The sequence below is a fragment of the Strix aluco genome, chromosome 15, assembly GCF_031877795.1.
Source record: "Strix aluco isolate bStrAlu1 chromosome 15, bStrAlu1.hap1, whole genome shotgun sequence".
Lineage (NCBI taxonomy): Eukaryota > Metazoa > Chordata > Aves > Strigiformes > Strigidae > Strix > Strix aluco.
The window spans coordinates 8,264,283-8,282,859 of record NC_133945.1 but is presented as its reverse complement, the minus strand read 5'-3'; the positions used below and the strand labels follow the sequence as shown (position 1 = coordinate 8,282,859).

General features: G+C 43.8%; 2 protein-coding genes across 20 annotated transcripts in view; one reads left to right on the top strand and one right to left on the bottom strand.

The window, feature by feature from the left end:
- DHRS7B (dehydrogenase/reductase 7B) overlaps positions 1 to 2,881 on the bottom strand; it is a 13,336-nt gene extending 10,455 nt beyond the window's left edge. Inside the window, exon 1 of one of the 2 annotated variants that reach the window (XM_074841312.1) lies at positions 2,808 to 2,881. In XM_074841312.1, coding sequence (XP_074697413.1) covers positions 2,808 to 2,827 — 20 coding nt within the window. In that variant the 5' untranslated portion in view covers positions 2,828 to 2,881. Of the gene's footprint in view, positions 1 to 848; positions 920 to 2,807 lie in introns of those variants that run through there. The other variant, XM_074841311.1, reaches the window with a different exon arrangement.
- The window catches only part of LOC141930462 (uncharacterized), a 27,597-nt gene extending 9,020 nt beyond the window's left edge, over positions 1 to 18,577 (top strand). The window contains exons 1-5 of one of the 18 annotated variants that reach the window (XM_074841313.1): positions 2,951 to 3,249; positions 3,530 to 3,717; positions 5,737 to 10,555; positions 13,214 to 13,317; positions 17,559 to 18,577. In XM_074841313.1, coding sequence (XP_074697414.1) covers positions 10,356 to 10,555; positions 13,214 to 13,317; positions 17,559 to 17,887 — 633 coding nt within the window. In that variant the 5' untranslated portion in view covers positions 2,951 to 3,249; positions 3,530 to 3,717; positions 5,737 to 10,355 and the 3' untranslated portion in view covers positions 17,888 to 18,577. The other 17 variants (XM_074841315.1, XM_074841314.1, XM_074841317.1 and 14 more) reach the window with 17 other exon arrangements.

The window sequence follows — 18,577 nt, the reverse complement described above, 5'->3', positions numbered from 1 at the left end:
ACTTAAGATAGATAACACTTGGCAGTACCTAAAGACATCCCAGGGCAGATAACACCATGTCACATTAAAAACATGAGGGAGGGTGGGGAACACATGGGTTTTCACACCAAATTTGAGATGAACTGGATATCCTCAGACCCCTTACTCAAAGGTCTGAGACCCCACTAATCACCTTTGTTCAAAAATTTGGTATTCATGCCAAAAAACCCTGTTATTAATTCTTAACAGATAATGTTTATGACACCAGGTTATTGGCAGGAGAGAAGCCACTGCTCATAACTGGTTCAGATAAAGTCCTGTAATTCTCGGTTCTTCATCCCAAAAGGCAGGATTGGAACATGCAAGTTATTAGAGAGCAGAAATAAGAACACCAATAATGTGAGCAAATACAAGTGACTGGAAACTTTTTGAAAGGCTTGTCATAAAATAAATTACATATACTCAGTTATAAAAAAACTTTCCCCTTAAAGCAAAATCTGGATGTTATCCTGTAAAATCCAGGACAATGATTTCTGAAGGAACAAGGATCTTAGTTAATAAGGTCAAGAGTGCACTAAAGGCAGCAAAGATGAGATCAAGTCCTAAAAGAAACTAAACCCAAGATAGTTTCCCTAAACAACACCTATTCTCCTTTAGCTTCAGCCACCTAGAATCACATTATCCTTTATATGACAAATGGCAGCAACTGGGAGGCTATTTTCAGAAATCAAAAGGTGTCATTTAAAAGGTGGGGGGATAAAAGGAAGGAAAAAAATATTTTTTTTCTAAGGAAGCCCTCACCCAGAAACACAGCAGCTCTAAGCTTCACTAGCTACCGACTTTCGTTTGAAGAAAGCACAATATCCTACCTTTGAAAAGAACTCACTTGCCAGTGACTCTGTGAGATGGTGTCTCCCTCTGGTCTTTCAGCAGGACAGACCTTAACTTAAATTTGGAACTGGCAGCAGTCCAAGCAAAGGCGCTCTGTCCAATGCTAGCACAGCCAAGGACTGCCTCTAAAAACAAACCTCAGGAATATGGGCCGTGACCTTTGAAATGGGGGGGTAATTTAACCCCCAGATTGAAAAGACAGACATGAATTCAAAATGCTACACAATTTATGATGACCCTCTGATTATTTCTAGTACTAAACAAATAATTTCTAGTACTGAATCCACAGCATCCATGAAGACCAATCCTACTCTTTCCTTGCTCTAGATGGAAAAAAAAAAAAAAGGAAACTTGTGAATCAGTTGCAATTCTCTATTACTGTAATTAGTTTTGGGGTGTATGCTGTTATAGTGCATGCTCTAAAATAGGTTTCATGCTAATTAAAACAGACTTTTAATTTCTTCCCTTAGGATTCTTGAGAACTTTGAGCCCAACTGAACAGACAGATGAGTTTCTCATCACACTCTGCATCAACACCTGGTATTTACTGGGGAAATGAGCATTCTTTCCAGCAGACCAAAGTCACTAAATCCTGTATAAACCACGTTTGACAGGGAGAAAAGTGAGCATTGCTTTCATTTTATATCAGCTAAACAGTTGTACTGACCCAACAGCTTTAGAAAGAAACTGAAATCAGACATCTAAGCCAGAAAAAAAGTCATATAGCATTCCCTGTTAAATCAGTGACTTAATATAAGCCAATGGGAAGTTTGCTGACAATTTCTCTGATGCACGAGATCCCCATAAATGGTAAGTTAAACTTCAAAAAACTCATTCAAAACCCAATGAGAAAAAACAGTGATTACATTAATTCAAACAACTGAATTACTGAAATGCCAGTGCACTTACATGCTTACATAATCAGCTTTCATTCCAAACTTTATAAGCAGAAAATAATGTCAAAAATACACTGAGGTCATCAGAAACCAGTAAAACTCCTAAGAAGGAACAAAGGAACTAGACAGAGCTCCTCACTACAATACAACCATTTCAAACAGAAAACAGAGATGGGGTTCAGGAGAAGGAATACAATAGCCCAACTGGAATTCTCAAAAGAAATGATGGCAACTGGAGTGCCACAGAAGTGCTCTGCACTGGTAGCAGCTGGCAATAACGAACAAATATTTGAGCTTTGCTGAGGGGCATCAGCTGTAGTATTCTGAATTAACTTTTTCTAGTGCGATTTGAACAAGCTACCATCTCACAAGCATTACTTGAAGCAATGCCTAAGGAAACCATAGGTTGTGTTTCAGTAGTCATTCCCACAGCGACCTGCTTATGTATTTATGTAACTGTTATCCAGAACAGCCACCTCACCCCATGGTACGGGGCGGGTGTGGAAAATATGCTTCTAGCACTCAAAAACCATCTAATTAAAAGGACCTGAGAAATCATCTTCTCATAAATCTTCCTGCCACTTTTATTCAGTTACAAACTTCATTTCCAACCCTCCCGCTCGAAAATCCTGTTGGTGTGTTTGGGACACAAAGGTAAATCAAAGTGGCACGATTAGAAATTTAAAATGCTGTGCCAGAGAAAGTATTTTGTAGACGCTTACCAAATCAAAAATCGCCTAAAACACAGTGAGAGAATGAGAGTTGGCTTAATGCCTCGCCCCGCCCTGATTTATATGTAGATATGTATTTAACAGCTGTAACGGTGATGAACTATGTACTGGGGAGCCCAGGGTTTCCCCGCACACAGGTCAGGGCCACGTTCACCCAACCTCTCCCCCATTTGCCAGACCTCGATCTCCCGGAGGACCCGCAGTCCCCTCAGCACCTCCCCGGGGGGAGGTCACCGGCGGGGGTTGGCAGAGCCCAGGGCGGCCGCCGGTGGGAAGGGGCTGAGGGGAAGGGGAGGCCGCGGGACCCTACCTGGCTACCGCCGTCACCATGGCCACCGCCGGAAGTGCCGTGAGCGCGCATGCGTCTGAGGCGCCGCCGGGGAGAGGCGGGATTTCCTCCAGGGAGACCAATGACAGGCAGCTCCTCCGTGACGCCACCGGAAGTAGCTTCCGGAGGGCGGCCTGCCCTCGCCGGTCCGCCCCTCGGTGTCGTCCGGCCGGGGAGCGGCGCTCCCGGCCCGGGGTTCCCCTAGGGGGGTGCCTTTCCCACCCGCAGCGCTGAGGCCGAGGGTTTTCACCGTGAGCGGGGGGCTCCAGCCCTTCGCGTGGGTATCGCTTATCCCGTGTCTCCTTCCGGGGTCGCCTCCGGCCGAGCTGCTGGCGGGGTTTGCAGGATGGGGCGGGGAGCACCCAAACTGCCGTCGCTTGGGCGAGGGAAGGCCAGAAGTGGGTAGAGAAGGGAAAACGGGTAGGTAAGTGCAGCTTGGCTTCACCAGACACCTGCGGTTGAGGCTAATTTTGACCATCAGATTCAAAGCACAGAAATTGGGCTGTTCCTGAGCAGCTCAGTTGGGCAGACTTTGTCTGTGTTTTGATTTAGGGGAGTCTTCTCTAATTAGCAATTTGACCTCCAAACAGAATCTCTGATGAGGTTGGAAGACTTCCCATTTGCAATGGTCATTATTTTATGTGCACATTGCTGATTACACTGACCTAAATTCTGTTCTCTCCTTTGATATCTCTGCATGAAAGTTGAAGATGGAGAAACTGCACGCAACGGGACTGTAATGCGTGACTGTGAGGAACGATGAGTGAATTCCTGTAGAAGGAGAAAAAGAGACATTTATGCAGAGTTCCTTTCAAAGCCATGATCAGGGGAAATCTGATCTCTCCGTTTTAAAATGAGCTCTGTGCGGAGGTGCTCACAGACTGCAGCAGTGGTATGGAAGCGTTTCAGTTTGTGATGAAATGGGGCATGAATGTGCTACAAGTTCTGTAGCTTTAAATCTCCTCATCGAGGTAATGGCACTGTCAAGGGGCAATAGAGCGATGCCAAGCTTTAGCACAAATCTGACCAGGGCTTTGGAAACGTGAGGCCCCTGTGATCCCAAAGTCCCAATGGACTCAGTGGCATAAGGAGCTTTTGCCCTGAGGAAGGAAAGGGTGCATGGCTTCATCCCAGGACAGGGAGATTTTCCACCTACTTGTTACGGTGTGCGTGAGCAGAAGATAGATACGCTTACAGAGGCAGTTGGAAATACTTTAGCATTATCCAGAGACAAAGGCAGTTAACCCCAGATGTCTCTCCCTGTGAACAGCAGGAAGATAAAGGACAGCTTTTTATGACAGCTATTTGAAAGTCAGTTTTATCATAAGTTTTTATGATAACAGTGTTCGGCGCCTCTCTTCTAATAAGGAAAATAAACTGAAGCTGTGAATTCATTTCAATAAGTTTGCCATTAGTAAAGGATCGGTATTTCAGGAAAATGAAAATTCAAGATCTTCCAAAAAAATCACATTCTGGAAGGTCTGATGGTAATGTATTTTCTGGCTTCAGCACCAATGCAAAATGAAAGGAAAGAATCAATTTTATTTACACAAATGATACTGAAAAACAAACAGAAGAAGGTAATTTATGTTATGACAACCTTACTGGAAGCTGTAGTCAGTTCAGTCTTCTGAAAATCAGAAATGGAAAAAGCCATTTCAGACCATCTTTCCCACCAAAGTGGGGCAAGATGAGCTGTAGTCTAATGCATTCTCTTTCTTACAGGACAGTAGTTACCCGAGAGCTCTGTACAAGCTCCTGTGGTCATTTACCTGGTATCTGCCAGCCTATTTTTTTTATCAGGGAATAGTCTGTCACCAGACTGGCAAAGTTGATTGAAACAAAGTGCCCCGCAGTGATTGTACGAGTGGCGAGTCATATAGCAAAGGGTTAGATGAGTTGCAATTAGAGAAGGAAATTCATTGAATTAAGGCTTTGATGAGGATTCTATTTTCTTAGGTTAACCTAGTATAATTAGCAACAAATTCACCGTTGATTTAAACCTGCTGATTCACACATTGCACATTGGATGGCAGTTAGGTGACTTATGTCCACATGCCTTTGTTTGCGGAAACATTAGAGGGGAGTCTATCCTGAATCGAGGACTTCTGTTTTGGAGACCATACAGGCCTGACTGGTAAATGTTGGTATAGTCTTCTAAAACTATGCCTGTTGTTTTAATTAGCACTCAGTCTCCTCTTTTCTTTCTCTCTGTGTCAGACCAGAACTGCAAAGGGCTGGAATCCTTTTAGCATTTTAACACTTCCTTGACAAACATCCTGCTGTTTTATAGCTGCCCTCCTGAAGTGTAAGAGCTCTTTTTTTGTGGAGAAAAGAAATCTCCAAACTCAAGGAATTGTTTGCACTTGTGTTTGGTGACATCTGCTTTACTGCAAGCATCACTGAATGCAGATCTACAGCCTTTTAACCCTATTCTCTAGGGCAACAATTTTGTGCTCTAGTTCTTCCAGGCTCTTATTTGTCACCTTTTTTCAAGGAGTATAAGATGTAGCTTCTCTCTTAAGAAAAGCTTTGCTCTTACCCTAAGAGCAAAGATCTGTGCAGAAATCCCTACAGGGTAACAAAAACCTTCCCCAGGGACAACATCCTTGAACTAGTTTGAACTGAAAGCTCCCAATTTCACAGTGCCTTTGGCTGGAAAATGTAAAATGTTCAAAGGGCTGTGGCATGATTAAAGATTTTCTTGTCTCAGTCTCTGATGCAGGAGTGCGGACCCTTCTTCTCCCTGCTTGGATAGATTGGGTTTATAGGAGTGAATGAAAACAGACTAGGCTGTTAGGGGAAAAAACAGAGACCAAAGGTAGAAAACAGAGAAGGAAGGGCTTCTTGGGGCTTTTCCATCCTTTGCCACTGCAGCTCTGTGCTGATCAGTTGCCTTTGTCCCTTCCAGGCCGTGGACCCAAGAAGATGGTCATGATTTTTGTGCCAGTTGGAACAGGGCTCTGACTCAAGGACATCAGACTCCTTTCGGAGATCTCTTGCTGGACACCTGGTCACTAGTCTCTCATCTCTTCTCTCTGGGAGAATTTTGCTCTTGGTTCAGTTCACTGCACTCACAGGTTTTTGCACCACCCAAGTCCTTTTTTTTTTAAGTTAGTTTCTATGAGGTTTGGTTCCAGTTGTTTATAATTACTCTCTTCTCCAGACCCTGCACTGCAGCATTTCCAAGCTCAGTATGAAAACAGTGTAGACTTAGTGAGACTGCGTTTCTGATGTATTATCGTGCTGAAAATCCCTGATCTTTGCAGCTAACCCAAAAGCAGGAGAAGAGGGAGCAATATCCACTCCTCCTGCAGCTAAAGATCCTCAGACATACACCACAACCCTTTTAACTGTGTTGAACGCCTTCAGGGCAGATAGCGGTGTTTTGTCACACGCAGAAATAGAGACATGGCAAAGATGAGGTACCATTTCTGTTGCCTTAATTGCTGAGGGGACAGCTCAGGCACAGTGTATAGAAATATCTCCTACCTGCAGCTTTGCTGATCTCAGGATATCCAACCCCATCTTTCCCTGCTGCCTTCTCTCTTCGGTTTAGGGTGGTAAAAGCAGGTAAGGTGTGAGGGGCTGGGCCCCCAAGGGCTGTAAGGCAGCAGGCACATATGCAGAGAAGTGTATAGCTTACCCCTCTTCTGCTTTTTGGTGGGTTAGGAAAGAGTTAAATGACAACAGAGGGAGAGGCTGTGCTATTGTTCAGGCATCCCTGGGTCCAGGGTGGCTGGTCTCTATTCCCGGATCTGCCTCTGGCTTCCTGCATGACCTTGGACTGGTCACTTACCTTTTCTTTTCCTTAGCTCCCAAGTTATAACATGGAAATCATTCTTTTCCTGTGGTGCCTCATTCCCTGCGGGTTTCAGGGTGGCTGAGATTCTCTGGTGGGAGATGATGGGAGGAGGAGAAAACATTTGCAGTGGAGAAATATTTACACGGAGGGTAGCAATTTTGGGATGTGTTCTTGTTCACTCAGATACAGCGCGGGCTGTGCATATGGTGATATTTGGTTTTTTTAGTAGGCAAACCTGTGGTGAAAGTCAAATTCCATTTGCCGTTGATGCAGCTGCCCGAGAGCAATGCCAGCTGCAGTGATCCTTTCCTTCACTAGATGGTGCTTTTGATCAAAGATTTTAATAACGGCAGTTCTTTTCTGCACAGAATTTCCTAATTTTTCTTCCCCGGTCTCCATTCCTTCCCCTCTTCTTTCTGTGCTTTAACACTACGGGGGACACTTAATGATGCTGGATATAGAACAAGGCTAATCTGGTGGTAACAGAGGCTCCAAGCCACCCGCACCCACCAGCCAGCTTGTCTTCTGGGCTTTGGTTTTTGAAGCGTGTATCAGTGCTGCTGGGCTGTGGCAGAGAATTGAATTCTTTCCGTGTTTTCTATTCCCATAAGGAAAAGGCTTCAAAGAGCAGGTCCCCTCCCCCTCTCTGCTGGTGAAGGGCATTTAGGGAAGCTGGGAAAAAAAATCCAGCTCTGACAGATGCATTTATTTAACAAACCCCTGCCTTTCCCTACCTTAGCAGAAGATTGGTTGTTTCTTAAAAAGGGAATTGCTGCTTTTATATCCATCTTTGTATTCAGGAGATGGTTACCTAGCCAAGGTCATTGCTGCTGCATGCCAGTATCAAGCAGCGAGCCAGCTTCCTCTTCCTTGAACCAGCACTGATTTCAGTAAGGCTTCCCCAGGTAAAGAATGGGAACAGGCTTGAATCTGCCAGTGCAAGGTCCCAAGCCACTGCCGGGTAGAGGAAGCCACAAGAACAGCCTTTCCTTTTATAAAGGCAGCAGAGGAGATGAATGAAATTGTAATCAAACATTTCCTGTGCAGACATGCACGGGGATCGGTTAGGAGCTCGTACAGTATGAGGCACAGCAGGGTGTGTGGCAGTGTCCTGTCATCATCCACGACAGCGGGTGCGGGGCAAATCAGGCTGCCTGCCCCCAGCACCCCAGTCCAGCACCCGCAGACGAAAACCCTCCTGTGCTGGGCCCCTTACGAGCCTGCCCCGAGGCTCTCGCCCCTCGGGTCGCATTCCTGGGCTGGCAGGGCTACCTGCAGGGCTACCTGCAGCCCGCGCCTTCGTGCCAGACTGCCTCGCACCCCGCGAGCGTGCATCCGGACACTCCCATCGGGGAGGCTGCAAGGTTACATCACATACAGCTCCCTCCCCGGTGGAATTTTACAAACATTAATGAATGGGGCTGGATCGCTGCTATGACGCCAATCACCCATGCACAGATTTATAGTCTGAGGCCAGGAGAGATTATGCTTCTGCCCCTGGCACTGCACCAACCACAGCAATTTCGTGTGTGTGCTGACAAGCCCACAAGGCCGGTGCCTGCAGCGGCCCTGTCCTCACGTGCTGGATGTTATGCTTATGGCAGTGACGTCCCCGCAGCAGGGACACGAGCTATGCTAAACTGCAGTCTGACACAAAACTCCTCTCGGGACTGGGAGCTGACAGTGATTTCTTTGTCATTCCCCTGTTGTCATCTTCCCATTGCACATACATTTGTTCATCGTTAGTAAGATATTGCTGATGACTAAACTCTGGGTCTGCATCACAGAGAAACCGTTTGAAGGAGCAGCCCAGAACTGCAGGGTTCAAACTCATAAGAGGAGTGAGAAGTGGGGACAGCGCACTTCCTCGCATCTATTAGATCTGGAGAGCAAACCGCTCTCCCAGTCCCTCCTGGTTGACAGGGAATTGCATCACTGGCGTGTGCAGATTATTTTTTTTTCTGAAATGTGTTTGTTTTATTGTTTTCCTCTGATGGAATTTGCCAGCATGTTCCAAGTTATGTGGTTCTGAAATTGAAAAGCAACATACCTGTGTGGGGGAGAGAAAGAGTGGTTTTCACTTTGCAATCTGGCTCTTCCCTCCCTCCTCCCTTTTCCCCACATCCCCATGTGTTATGGAACCAGCTGCTCCCGGAATAGTTTGGGAATGAAATGTCACCGTTTGAAACTGGTGAGTCACACTTTTTGAGGGGAGGGGGGAGAATATTAAATCTTGCGGTGTGGCAGAGCGTCTCCTGGTGAGTACAGAGAGATTTTTAAAACCACAGACTCCCCAATGATGGAGTTGAGGGGCTTTGAATAAAGGCTGCTGGGTGTGTCCGTGCTGCTTTTTGCAGGAGGATCTCAAAACCCTCTGCAAACTTTAATTGTCTTCCTTAACATGCCCACTGCAGCTGGATCCTAGTGCCTCCTCCAGCAGGACTAGGCTGTGTCTGTCTGACAACACACCTACAGTGACTCTCTTAATTAAGTCTCCCCGCACTGCTGTGAGGTATGTAATTACAGTGAGACCTGACTTAAGCAACCACTCGAGGGACTAACAAAAAAAAAATTCTTTACCAGAGCAAGGAGGAACAGAATTTTAGTTAATACATTTTTTTAAAAAATATTTTAGAGGAAGTTTATTAAGCAGAGGGGGTTAATTATTCTGGTTTCTTCTCAGTTTATCCCAATATTAGGATGATTCCTTTAATATACTGGCTGTTTACATAATCAGGGGTTTTTTCCTTCCAAAAGGATACTTGAGATCTTTTGTCTTTTAACAGAGATTGCTATAAAAAAGTGTCAATTAGTGCAAATGGTGGCAATGGTCTTGCAAAATGAACTATTGTTTACCAGAAACTGAGCAGTTGTCCCTGCCTGCCCAATCCCTGTCTAGTGGTAAAAACTTTCAGCCAAAGGGCAAAATTCAGGATTCCTGCTCTAGGGCACTCTAACCACCTGTTTTCGTGACTCTATGAGGCAGCTCTGCCTAGTAGGTACCACGAATCATCTATCTTGAACTAAAGTCGTGTACTAAAGTGGTATCTCCCAGAGAGCTTTAGCAGTTCCAGGCGGACTGATTTTCGGTGTCGCTGCCCCAAGCCGCTGTCAGAGGTCTCTGCCCGGTACTCGCGGTGTTAGGCTGGACTGTGCGTCACCATTCACAGCCCAGCGTATTAATCTAAACTGCCAACTATTTCAGGTTGCATTACTATTCCAAGCACTGAACTGTGGTGGCCACAGAGAAGATATGCCACCCATTTTGCAGCCTCTGCTTCAACAGTAATGATCTCCAGCTGAAGGACAGGAAGAAGCTGGAAATAGTAATATCATAAATAGTCCCGGTATGGGCTGGCAGCCCTCCCCTTGAGTCTCACCTTCAGTGGCATTCTGACTACATGCTGTGAGTAAAACTCCCAAATTGCAAGCCAAGCTATGCAGCTAACTTGGTGAGGATTTTGCAAGCATAAGCCCTAGGGGGTTTGATGCCATCTCTATTTTATTGGGAAGACTGAGCTAGTAGCAAGATTTTATGAAGTGTGCATTTCTATCTCAAATTTTAGATAGCGTTAACTAGAAACCCACATACTCTATCGTCACTGGATTTGACAAAAATAATCTCTGGCTGCAGAAATTTGCTGCAGAGCCTAAGCTTTTGCTTAATACAAAATAAAACAACCTCAGAGAGAACCTTGAGAAGTCAAATCTGGGTGCCATTCCACATGCCTTTTTCTCAGCAGCAAAGCTTACTTATCTGCCCCACTCTTTTCTCTTTTGCGTATCATTGTTGCCCTTTTTTTCTTAACTCAGACTGTTTCAGTGATTTGGCTTACGCTGCGGGTCTGCAAAGAGTCGAAGCAGCCACACTGCAGGCAGGAGCTGTACGTTGCGGCAGCGACGTAGGAGTGAGCCAAGGAACCAGGTAAGAAAAAGATACTCCTATGGGTCTGCTACGCCATCAAGTTTGAACTTTCAGATATTCCAAACCAGTAAGAGATAGAAATGCCAGTGGATCATCAGTTTCGAAGCATCATGACAGTATTTTAGTGCTTGATATTGTTTTCTGAGCCTCTGTTTCTTCTAGCATAGGTTTCTGCCTGTTTATGGTATGTTTACCTCTCCAGATCCCTAATGGGGATTCCCTTTAGCTTGCAGTTTCCTGCAGATAACTCCCAAGATAACGCTGGGCGCGATCAGTACAAATACTCCCTATTGAAAAGTAGCTTTTTTCTTAAAATGAGGTTAGTGTAATTTCAAATTGAGTAACCAACGATGAATTTACTGAGTGTACAACTCACTGAAGTACTGAATTCAGTAAACATTTGAAGTCTCAAAGATAGGTGGTAATTTCTTTAAAACTGAATGGTTTTTTGCCCAAATCAAAGGATTTTGCCTCATCACCTACAATGGGATTTCCCAGGGTGCCTGAGTCCACACGTCCTCAGCCTCTTAGACCTTGGCAAAACTGATACATAATGTGTGGAAGTCTTCCTAACATGAACAGACATTTCAGTTCATTCTGAAAGGCCAAGATTACTACTGATTTGTTTTGGGGGAGAAAAAAAAAGGACAACTGAAATGACGTTGGACATTCATTAGCAAAGCATTGTCAGAACACAATAGAAGAACAGACAAAAGCCAGTCCAGATTCTGTGGTATTTCCTAAAGGGCTCCCTCTGGCACATGGCTATTCCCTGCCAATCCTTTTGTATTGTTTTTGATAATGAATAGAAGCTGAACAGATGATTGTTGCATTGTCCACTAAGTGATTCATTTACATTAAATAGTGCTCCAAAAGTAGGCTTTGGGTGGACTTTTTTAGTCACTTCAGTTATTTATTTGTACAGTTTAATTACCGTCTTTTAACTCTCCACTGTACATAATTGTTTCCTGATTGCTTCAGCTCCTCTGAAGTCAGTGGTCCAACAAGCCCTGACATAAGAAGCAGCATCTCTGCATTTTCAAAGATGCTGAGTTTTGAATGGTCACCTCTAGAAAACTGCTCCTGAGTTGGGAAGGTGCTGAGGTTCTTAAGCATCTGCAGGTCCCTAGTGTCCTTGGTCCCTGTCTCTGAAAGTTGGGCTATGAAGCACAAACCTTGCTGCATAAGCCATCACAGTTCCATTGATTTCCTCATTAATCTCTCAACTCCTGCTGCATGTCTGCACCAAGGTTTCTTTATTAACCTAGGGCTTCCATTACAATTTCAAGCTTTTCTTACAGAGGTCAAAAGTTTTGTTTTGTTGTGTTTTATTTTGTTTTGTTTTGCTTTGCTTTGCTTTGTTTTGCAGGGTGTGACAGATGTTATGTGCTTGAGGGCGTATTGACAGTATTGCAGTTAGAAGAGCTTCAGTGTCTGAAGCTATTTAGCCCCAAATCCACATCCAGAACTGCAGGTCCACTAATTTGGATGTACTAATGGGTGGGGGAGAATGACACGGTAGTGAAGGGCTTTTTGATGGTTGAAGAATCTAAGGAAATCAACACTCCAGGCCATCTCCTGTTGTCTGAGAAGCTGCATGACTTTGCATTTGTTGAATAGCTGCAGTTACATCTCAAAAGCCCTGATTTCCTAGTTATTCTCTGTTCCCCATTCCATGTACCGCAGAGGGGTTCAGTGGGGGCTTTTGTTCTGTCTGGGTGAAAAAGTAGAGTCTGGGACAAGGCAGCAAAATAGTGATGCAGAGAGGGGAAGGAACGGACCTAATAGTGTTGAGCTGTTCATGTAATATGGCTTCGGTTTCAATCTCCCAGGGCAGAGCAAAGCAGCCCTTGCAGTCTTTTCTGACATTTTTCTCAGTCCCTTCTCCATCCATTTAGGAAAAATGAAATCACCCATCCTCTGCCTAGATATAAAAGAAAGAAGTTTGAAGAGTTTATATGCCTGTACCCGCCAAGATGAGGCAAGAAAAAGATTGACTTTTTGCAACTGGTTTCCTAACAACTCATAAGCCAAATGAACAGGGAGAACAAATACGCTCCAGTACCACTGTAGCCTTCCAGCTGTGAAAGACATGGTGCTACAGCTCTGTGCCATTCTCTACTGCTTGAGCTACAGAACCTGGGCAGAAGCTGCTGCGTGGCTACCTGAGGTTTAGGCTTCTGTGTGTTACGCTTCTGTTACCCTGCTTCAGAAACTGGCTTTGCCTGCTCTGTGATTAAAGCAAACTATCCCCCCCTTAGGATCTCCTGGCACTTCAGCTTTCTTTGGGGTTATATGGCATCTTCATAAACCCAGATGAAACTCAGCAGACAACACAAATAAAACCAGCCCTTCCTCTGCAGAAAACCACGAAGTATGGCTAGGGTTTCCCCCACTGCCTTCCACTTTAACCCTCCAGCATTGCTATCCTTGTACTCTTGCTCTCCCAGGAGCCCACATCGCTCTGTGTTTAGTGGCAGGCGATGAAATCAAACCGTGCATTAGCAGCTCCATAATAGCTTTGCTCAGTGGAACCCAGCTTCCTTCATTAATCCAGAAAATGAGAGTTGTTTTCCTACATTTGAGGAGCTAATTATTTAAGTGCTGGGAATTAAGGCTCATCAGATACTAGAGACTGATTTTGGTTTTGCTTCCCAGGGGATGGAATGAGATGGAAGGAAGCTGGTTTTGCACAGGTGTGCAGTACACTAACTCACCAGTACTTGGAGCAGGGAACAACAGCGTGCAGATCCTTGTCTACCGTAAGCATAAAAGCCCCTCTCTTTGTACATCCCTTTTCTTCCAGACATCATCTGATGATTTTTCCCATTCAAATAGATTTTTTAAGTCACCACTGATGAAATAACTCTATAGCTTTTCTGCTATGAAAAGATGCACCCCACTTGTGGTTCACCTAACCTGAATATTTTGCAATAAAACAACAATGCCTTGTCTCAGCTGGGTTTTTAAGAGGGAAACCAGCTCACATCAGTTGTCCTTCTATAATCACTTATCCTTCAGCCTTACCTTTGCTCACCACACTCAGAGAGGGGTTTAGATAGATCAGCTGCAGTCTAACCTTGCAAGGGACCTTCCAGTGGCTTGGGAAACAGAAGATGAATTGGGTGAAAACCCCCCATGTCTGTGGGAAACCACAGACAAGGACAGATCTGTTGTTATAAACAAAGTTTTTACAACAAAATAACTTTCAACAGTAGATGGATGCTTTTGACATTCTTCCCGGAAAATGACAGAGAATTCATTGATGCTGTTGCCAATAACTATATGCTAAAGAAGGGGGATTTGGTTCTGATAGTGTCACTGGACGCATCCACTCTTTATTACAAGCAGCTTGCCAAGAACAAATTTTTCATTTTTATTGAGATAGCCAATGTCCTGTGTTGTCTTCAGAGACTGAGGGAGTGAACTTTTCTGTGTGTTCAGTTGAAGCCAGATGTTAAAGTATTGTCTGGATGTAATTGACTTGACAAATAGCAGGAGTGACATTTTAGCTCCATTTAAGTCAGTGGCAAAATTCCTGTTGAGTTCAACTGGGGCCAAGATTTCATCCTATGACAGTGCTGATGGGAAATCTAACAAATGATCTTCAGAAAAATAAGCGCAGGCATTCTGTTTTTCTGGGACTCTTTTCAACCTATGGGCCATGAATCCTTGGAATTCTATGCACTGCTTTGAAGAGGTCTGCAAAAGATCACAAAGACAAGAAAGCTTATTGTCAGTAGATTTAAGTTAGCTATACAGCATCCACGATTCCAAGGGAAAACTCAAGGAATCGATTACAAATTTCTAAGTCAGCTCGAGCCATTGAAATCCACCTATCTTTGTACTCCTTGGACTAACGAGCATCCTTCTGGCAGGACCTGTGCAGTTGAACTAACACTTTGTCATTGAATACTGTGGATTCAAGAAGCCGCTCTGTCCCCTACACTAGGACTGAGCCATGTGGAAGCCTCTAATCTGGCACCTACCAGGTGCTGTTACCAAAGGATTGGGTTGAAAACCCAAACTTTGTTTTAGAGAAGCTGGTGTAGCTGGGACTATACAACCAATTCAGTTTTGTAGCAAGGTCAGTATTTTGTCCCTGAGATAAATGAGCAGGTACACAGTGTTCTCCCTACAGACTGTGAGGTGTCTGAAGTATCTCAGATGAACTTTATTGGGAATTAAAGGCAATCAGCTTCAGGCAGAATCATGCAACAGAGACTATCTATGGTATCTCCAGAGGTTTAAGCCCGGTGGTCAGACATACAGCCTGATGTGCTTTAAAGGCTTTGGAGTAAGTTATGGTAGTATTGCTTGGATGGAAGTTCATAATGCTTAGATGAAAAAAGGCTTGAGCTAGGAAAAAAAAAATCACTAGAGATTTAAAAATAGAGTAATTTGAAAATGTTAGAAGTGCTCTGTTTAAGGTTTCATAAATTTTTCCATGTGGGTTTTGGTAAGCAGAGTTGTTCTGTAAGTTCTTTCCTATTAGATTGTGGGAGAATTTGTCTTTTTTAGAGTGCCTGAAAAAATGCAGGACAGGTACTGAGGAATCTTCATATATTATGTGTCGGTTATTAGCATGAAGAGTCCTTGTGCTGGCGGGAGCAAATAGACTCACTGTGACGAGAACAAGATGCCATAACTGGATGTAGCATTTTAGCCATATGCACACGAGCTAACTTCTCCATCTCTTACTAGAAGATGAAATGGTGTTCGCTTCTGGAGACCTGGGCCCAGGGGAAGGCAAAAAGGAGTGAGTGCTAGAGTCCAGCATCTATCACAGAATACCCAAGCTGTGCATCTCTCCTCTTTATATGGAGAAGTGCCTACTTAGGCATCTGCTTCGATTGCTCTACCAGAAGCAGGATGACACTTAACAAGTACTACTTTATGGCAACATATTCCTGAGTTCCTTTTTCACTTCTATCAAGTATGTGCAGAATCCACAACTTTGCAAGCTCTTCAGTCCTTGAGTTTCAAACCAGCAAGCAATGCAAGCTCCTGCATAGCCCCCTTCAAATCCACTTTTGGAGCGAGGGTCTTCAGCCTCTTGTAGGTTCAGATTTAAGACAGATTCACTTGTAATCCAAGTTTATGTGAGGAATCCTAGCTAAATCCTTGACGTTGCTCACACATCTGTTGAAGGGAAAGGTTCATGTTTACCTGAGAACTAAATTTTAACACATATTATGTGGAAAAGCATGCCCAAGTGATAAAGTAACAATTGATTCATGGCTATCCAGCAGAGTCTAGAAGTGCCACCTTGGGATGACATGGATCGAAGATAGAGTTGCTTTGCTTTTCCATGTGAAGAACGCTGCTTCTTCCCAGCTGAGTTATCGTGTAACGTAGATGACTCTCTGGAGGAAGAGTCTGCTGCACATTTGCGGTATGTTTTAGCTACTATCAACATTTATATTCCATTGGCATTTGAGGGTAAGCACTAATTAGCATAATCATCAATGCTTTAAAATTAAAAATTCCTCCAAGAGACACAGGAGGGATTGAAACTGTTTCCTGCCCCCAGAGGCAAATCCTTTCCCAAGCTATCTGCTGCACCAAAAGATTTTATTCTAGAAACATTCCCAAGCTATGCCCAAGAGTAAATTAAACTACAGCAAACTTGTAAACTCTCGTGTGTGTCTGTGTGTGTGTGGCAAGCAGGCCTTGATTTGACAATTACTAAGTGACAAAATGTTGTCACTATTTTTCACTCCTATTTTGTTTTGACTGTTGCTCTGTGCTGCTGTGTCACCTTTACTGTGTGGGCTGGAACAATCAAGAAGCATTTGTAGAGTCGGAAGTTTACTTCACAGGAAAGATTCTGGTGTCTTCACAAGACTGAAAGCAAGCAGTTTAATGACCCTGCCCCCTTCCAGAGCTTGTCCATCTCCCCAAGTCGGGAGCTGGCCTCAAAAAATCTCAAGAGCCATTCTTTTCTACACTATTTTAGAGTGAATTTTTACTCTGGCTCCAAAATGATTCATTGACAAGAACCTCAGATTGGATTTCTGGCTTAAAGAGACAAATATTGGTGGAGAATAAGGTGCCAGGAAAACCTTGGGGGAACTTTAAGTTTGAAAGGTAATGTTCGTACCTTGGAAATGTCCTCTAAGAGTCAATCTTTACATTTCTACATTTCTGCCTTTGGGAGGTGACGGTGGGCCTCAGCTCCCATTGACAGCGGGTGTGGTCAAGGATGGGTGTCCTGCATGTGGGTCCCTTTTGTCTCAAAAAATGCTTCTCACACCCTCAAGCAGGTCTGCAAGTGATGGTCCATGAAACCTCAGGGAGCAGGAATAGTTAAATGTTATCATTGTTCTTGAACTGGCCAGAGAGAAAAATTAGTGTTTTTCCAAAGGAAATATTTCTTTGAGAGGGAAACCCTAACAGATGCAGGTGTTTCTTAAAAGAAAACAATTGTGTTTCTAAACTCACAGTTCTTGTTATTTCTGCATAAGACAAACACCACCACACCCTACACTGAGTAAACATGGGGACTCTGCAAAAAAGAGTGGCACAGAAATCTCCGTGAGAATTTCAGAATCTGCAGGGCATTGAACATATGTATTGTCTTTTGGGTATCCTATTTTTTCAGAGAGATGGACTTAAATTTCATTGGCAGAAATTCTCTCTTTTATCTTTATCTCCTGTTTTGATGTGGTAGCCATGGAGAAAAGCCCAAGATTAGTAACAGTAGGTTGTTGCAGAATAAGAATAACTCTCTACTTGGATTTAGACTGTAGTAATATCAGGGGGTTTGTTTAGCTGGAAATACTCAGATTGCATAGAATAAACACTAGACGCTGTTAGGACATTAATCACCCATCCCATTCACTTCTATCCACCTTGAACTAAACACTGGTAATCCTTAACTTCTGTTTGTCTGAGGGATGCTTTTCACAGGGTAGGGGGTGGCTCTCCACAACTACTGCTTTTGAAAACAATGGTTAGTTGTCCTGAAGGTCAATGTGTTTATACTTTTGCCTTCCTACAGACATCTGGGTACCTGGACCCTTGGAACTTGACTCAGTTTGGCTGATAATGAATGAAATGGGCCATGTTCTGGAGCTGAGATGCCTTGAGCTTCACAAGAAAGCCAAATTCAAAAGTACTATTTTAACAGCAGTGTCTGGCAATGAGTTTCCAGCTTCCCTCTGGAAGCCCATAGTGAGAAACTTTAGAGAAAGGAAGGGGGTGGTGAGTCTTTTCTCAGAGAGCCTAGTTTGGTGGTGCTGTGGGCTAAGAAAGCGGGACAGCAGTAGGAACAAAGACACCACACCTTGCTCTTGGCAAAGCAGGGAATGCTTGACCATAAAGGTTTAGTTTCCCTAACACAGCTGATACCCGTGCTGTCTGGTATATGACTTGATTTGCCTCTCCTCAGCATCTCAGCACGTAGCCTCATGCACGTTTTGCAACTTTTCTTCAGAAAACTATTTTGCACTTTACAGCAACATACAAACCAGAGCTCTTGCAGCATACTTAGGAAGAAAGGAATTTACACTGCTTTTGCTGGGATGACATTCTAGGATGAGAGAGACACATAGTGACACACAGAGATACTATCACGTTAAGTTCTACCAGTTCAGCGTGCTTTTACAACATATATCTTGTTTCCAAAGGATCACAGCTAATGTCTTTGTTTGATTCATGGTGATGGAAACTAGGCGTGGATGACTAGCTAATTTTAAGGCCCAGAGAAAAGGCAGATTGTCAGAGACCAGGGTCTGCTTGAAGACTGGCTTCTGAGTTAAAACTAATCAGTCACTTCCTTTGATGGCCCTTTTGTATCTGGATGAGAAAGATCCAAGAGAACTCATTTTTATTACTTATTTCCCTCCTTAAGTCTAGCAGAGAATGTCAGAATGCCATCATGACTTAAGTACATTTTTTTGAGAAGATAAAATAGTTGTTTGATTAGTAAATATAAAAGATCTGTATTTTCTGCTGGTTTTTCTTTGCTAAAGATCTGGTAGATCTTAAGATCAATGTTATTAAAAACAGTTTATGACA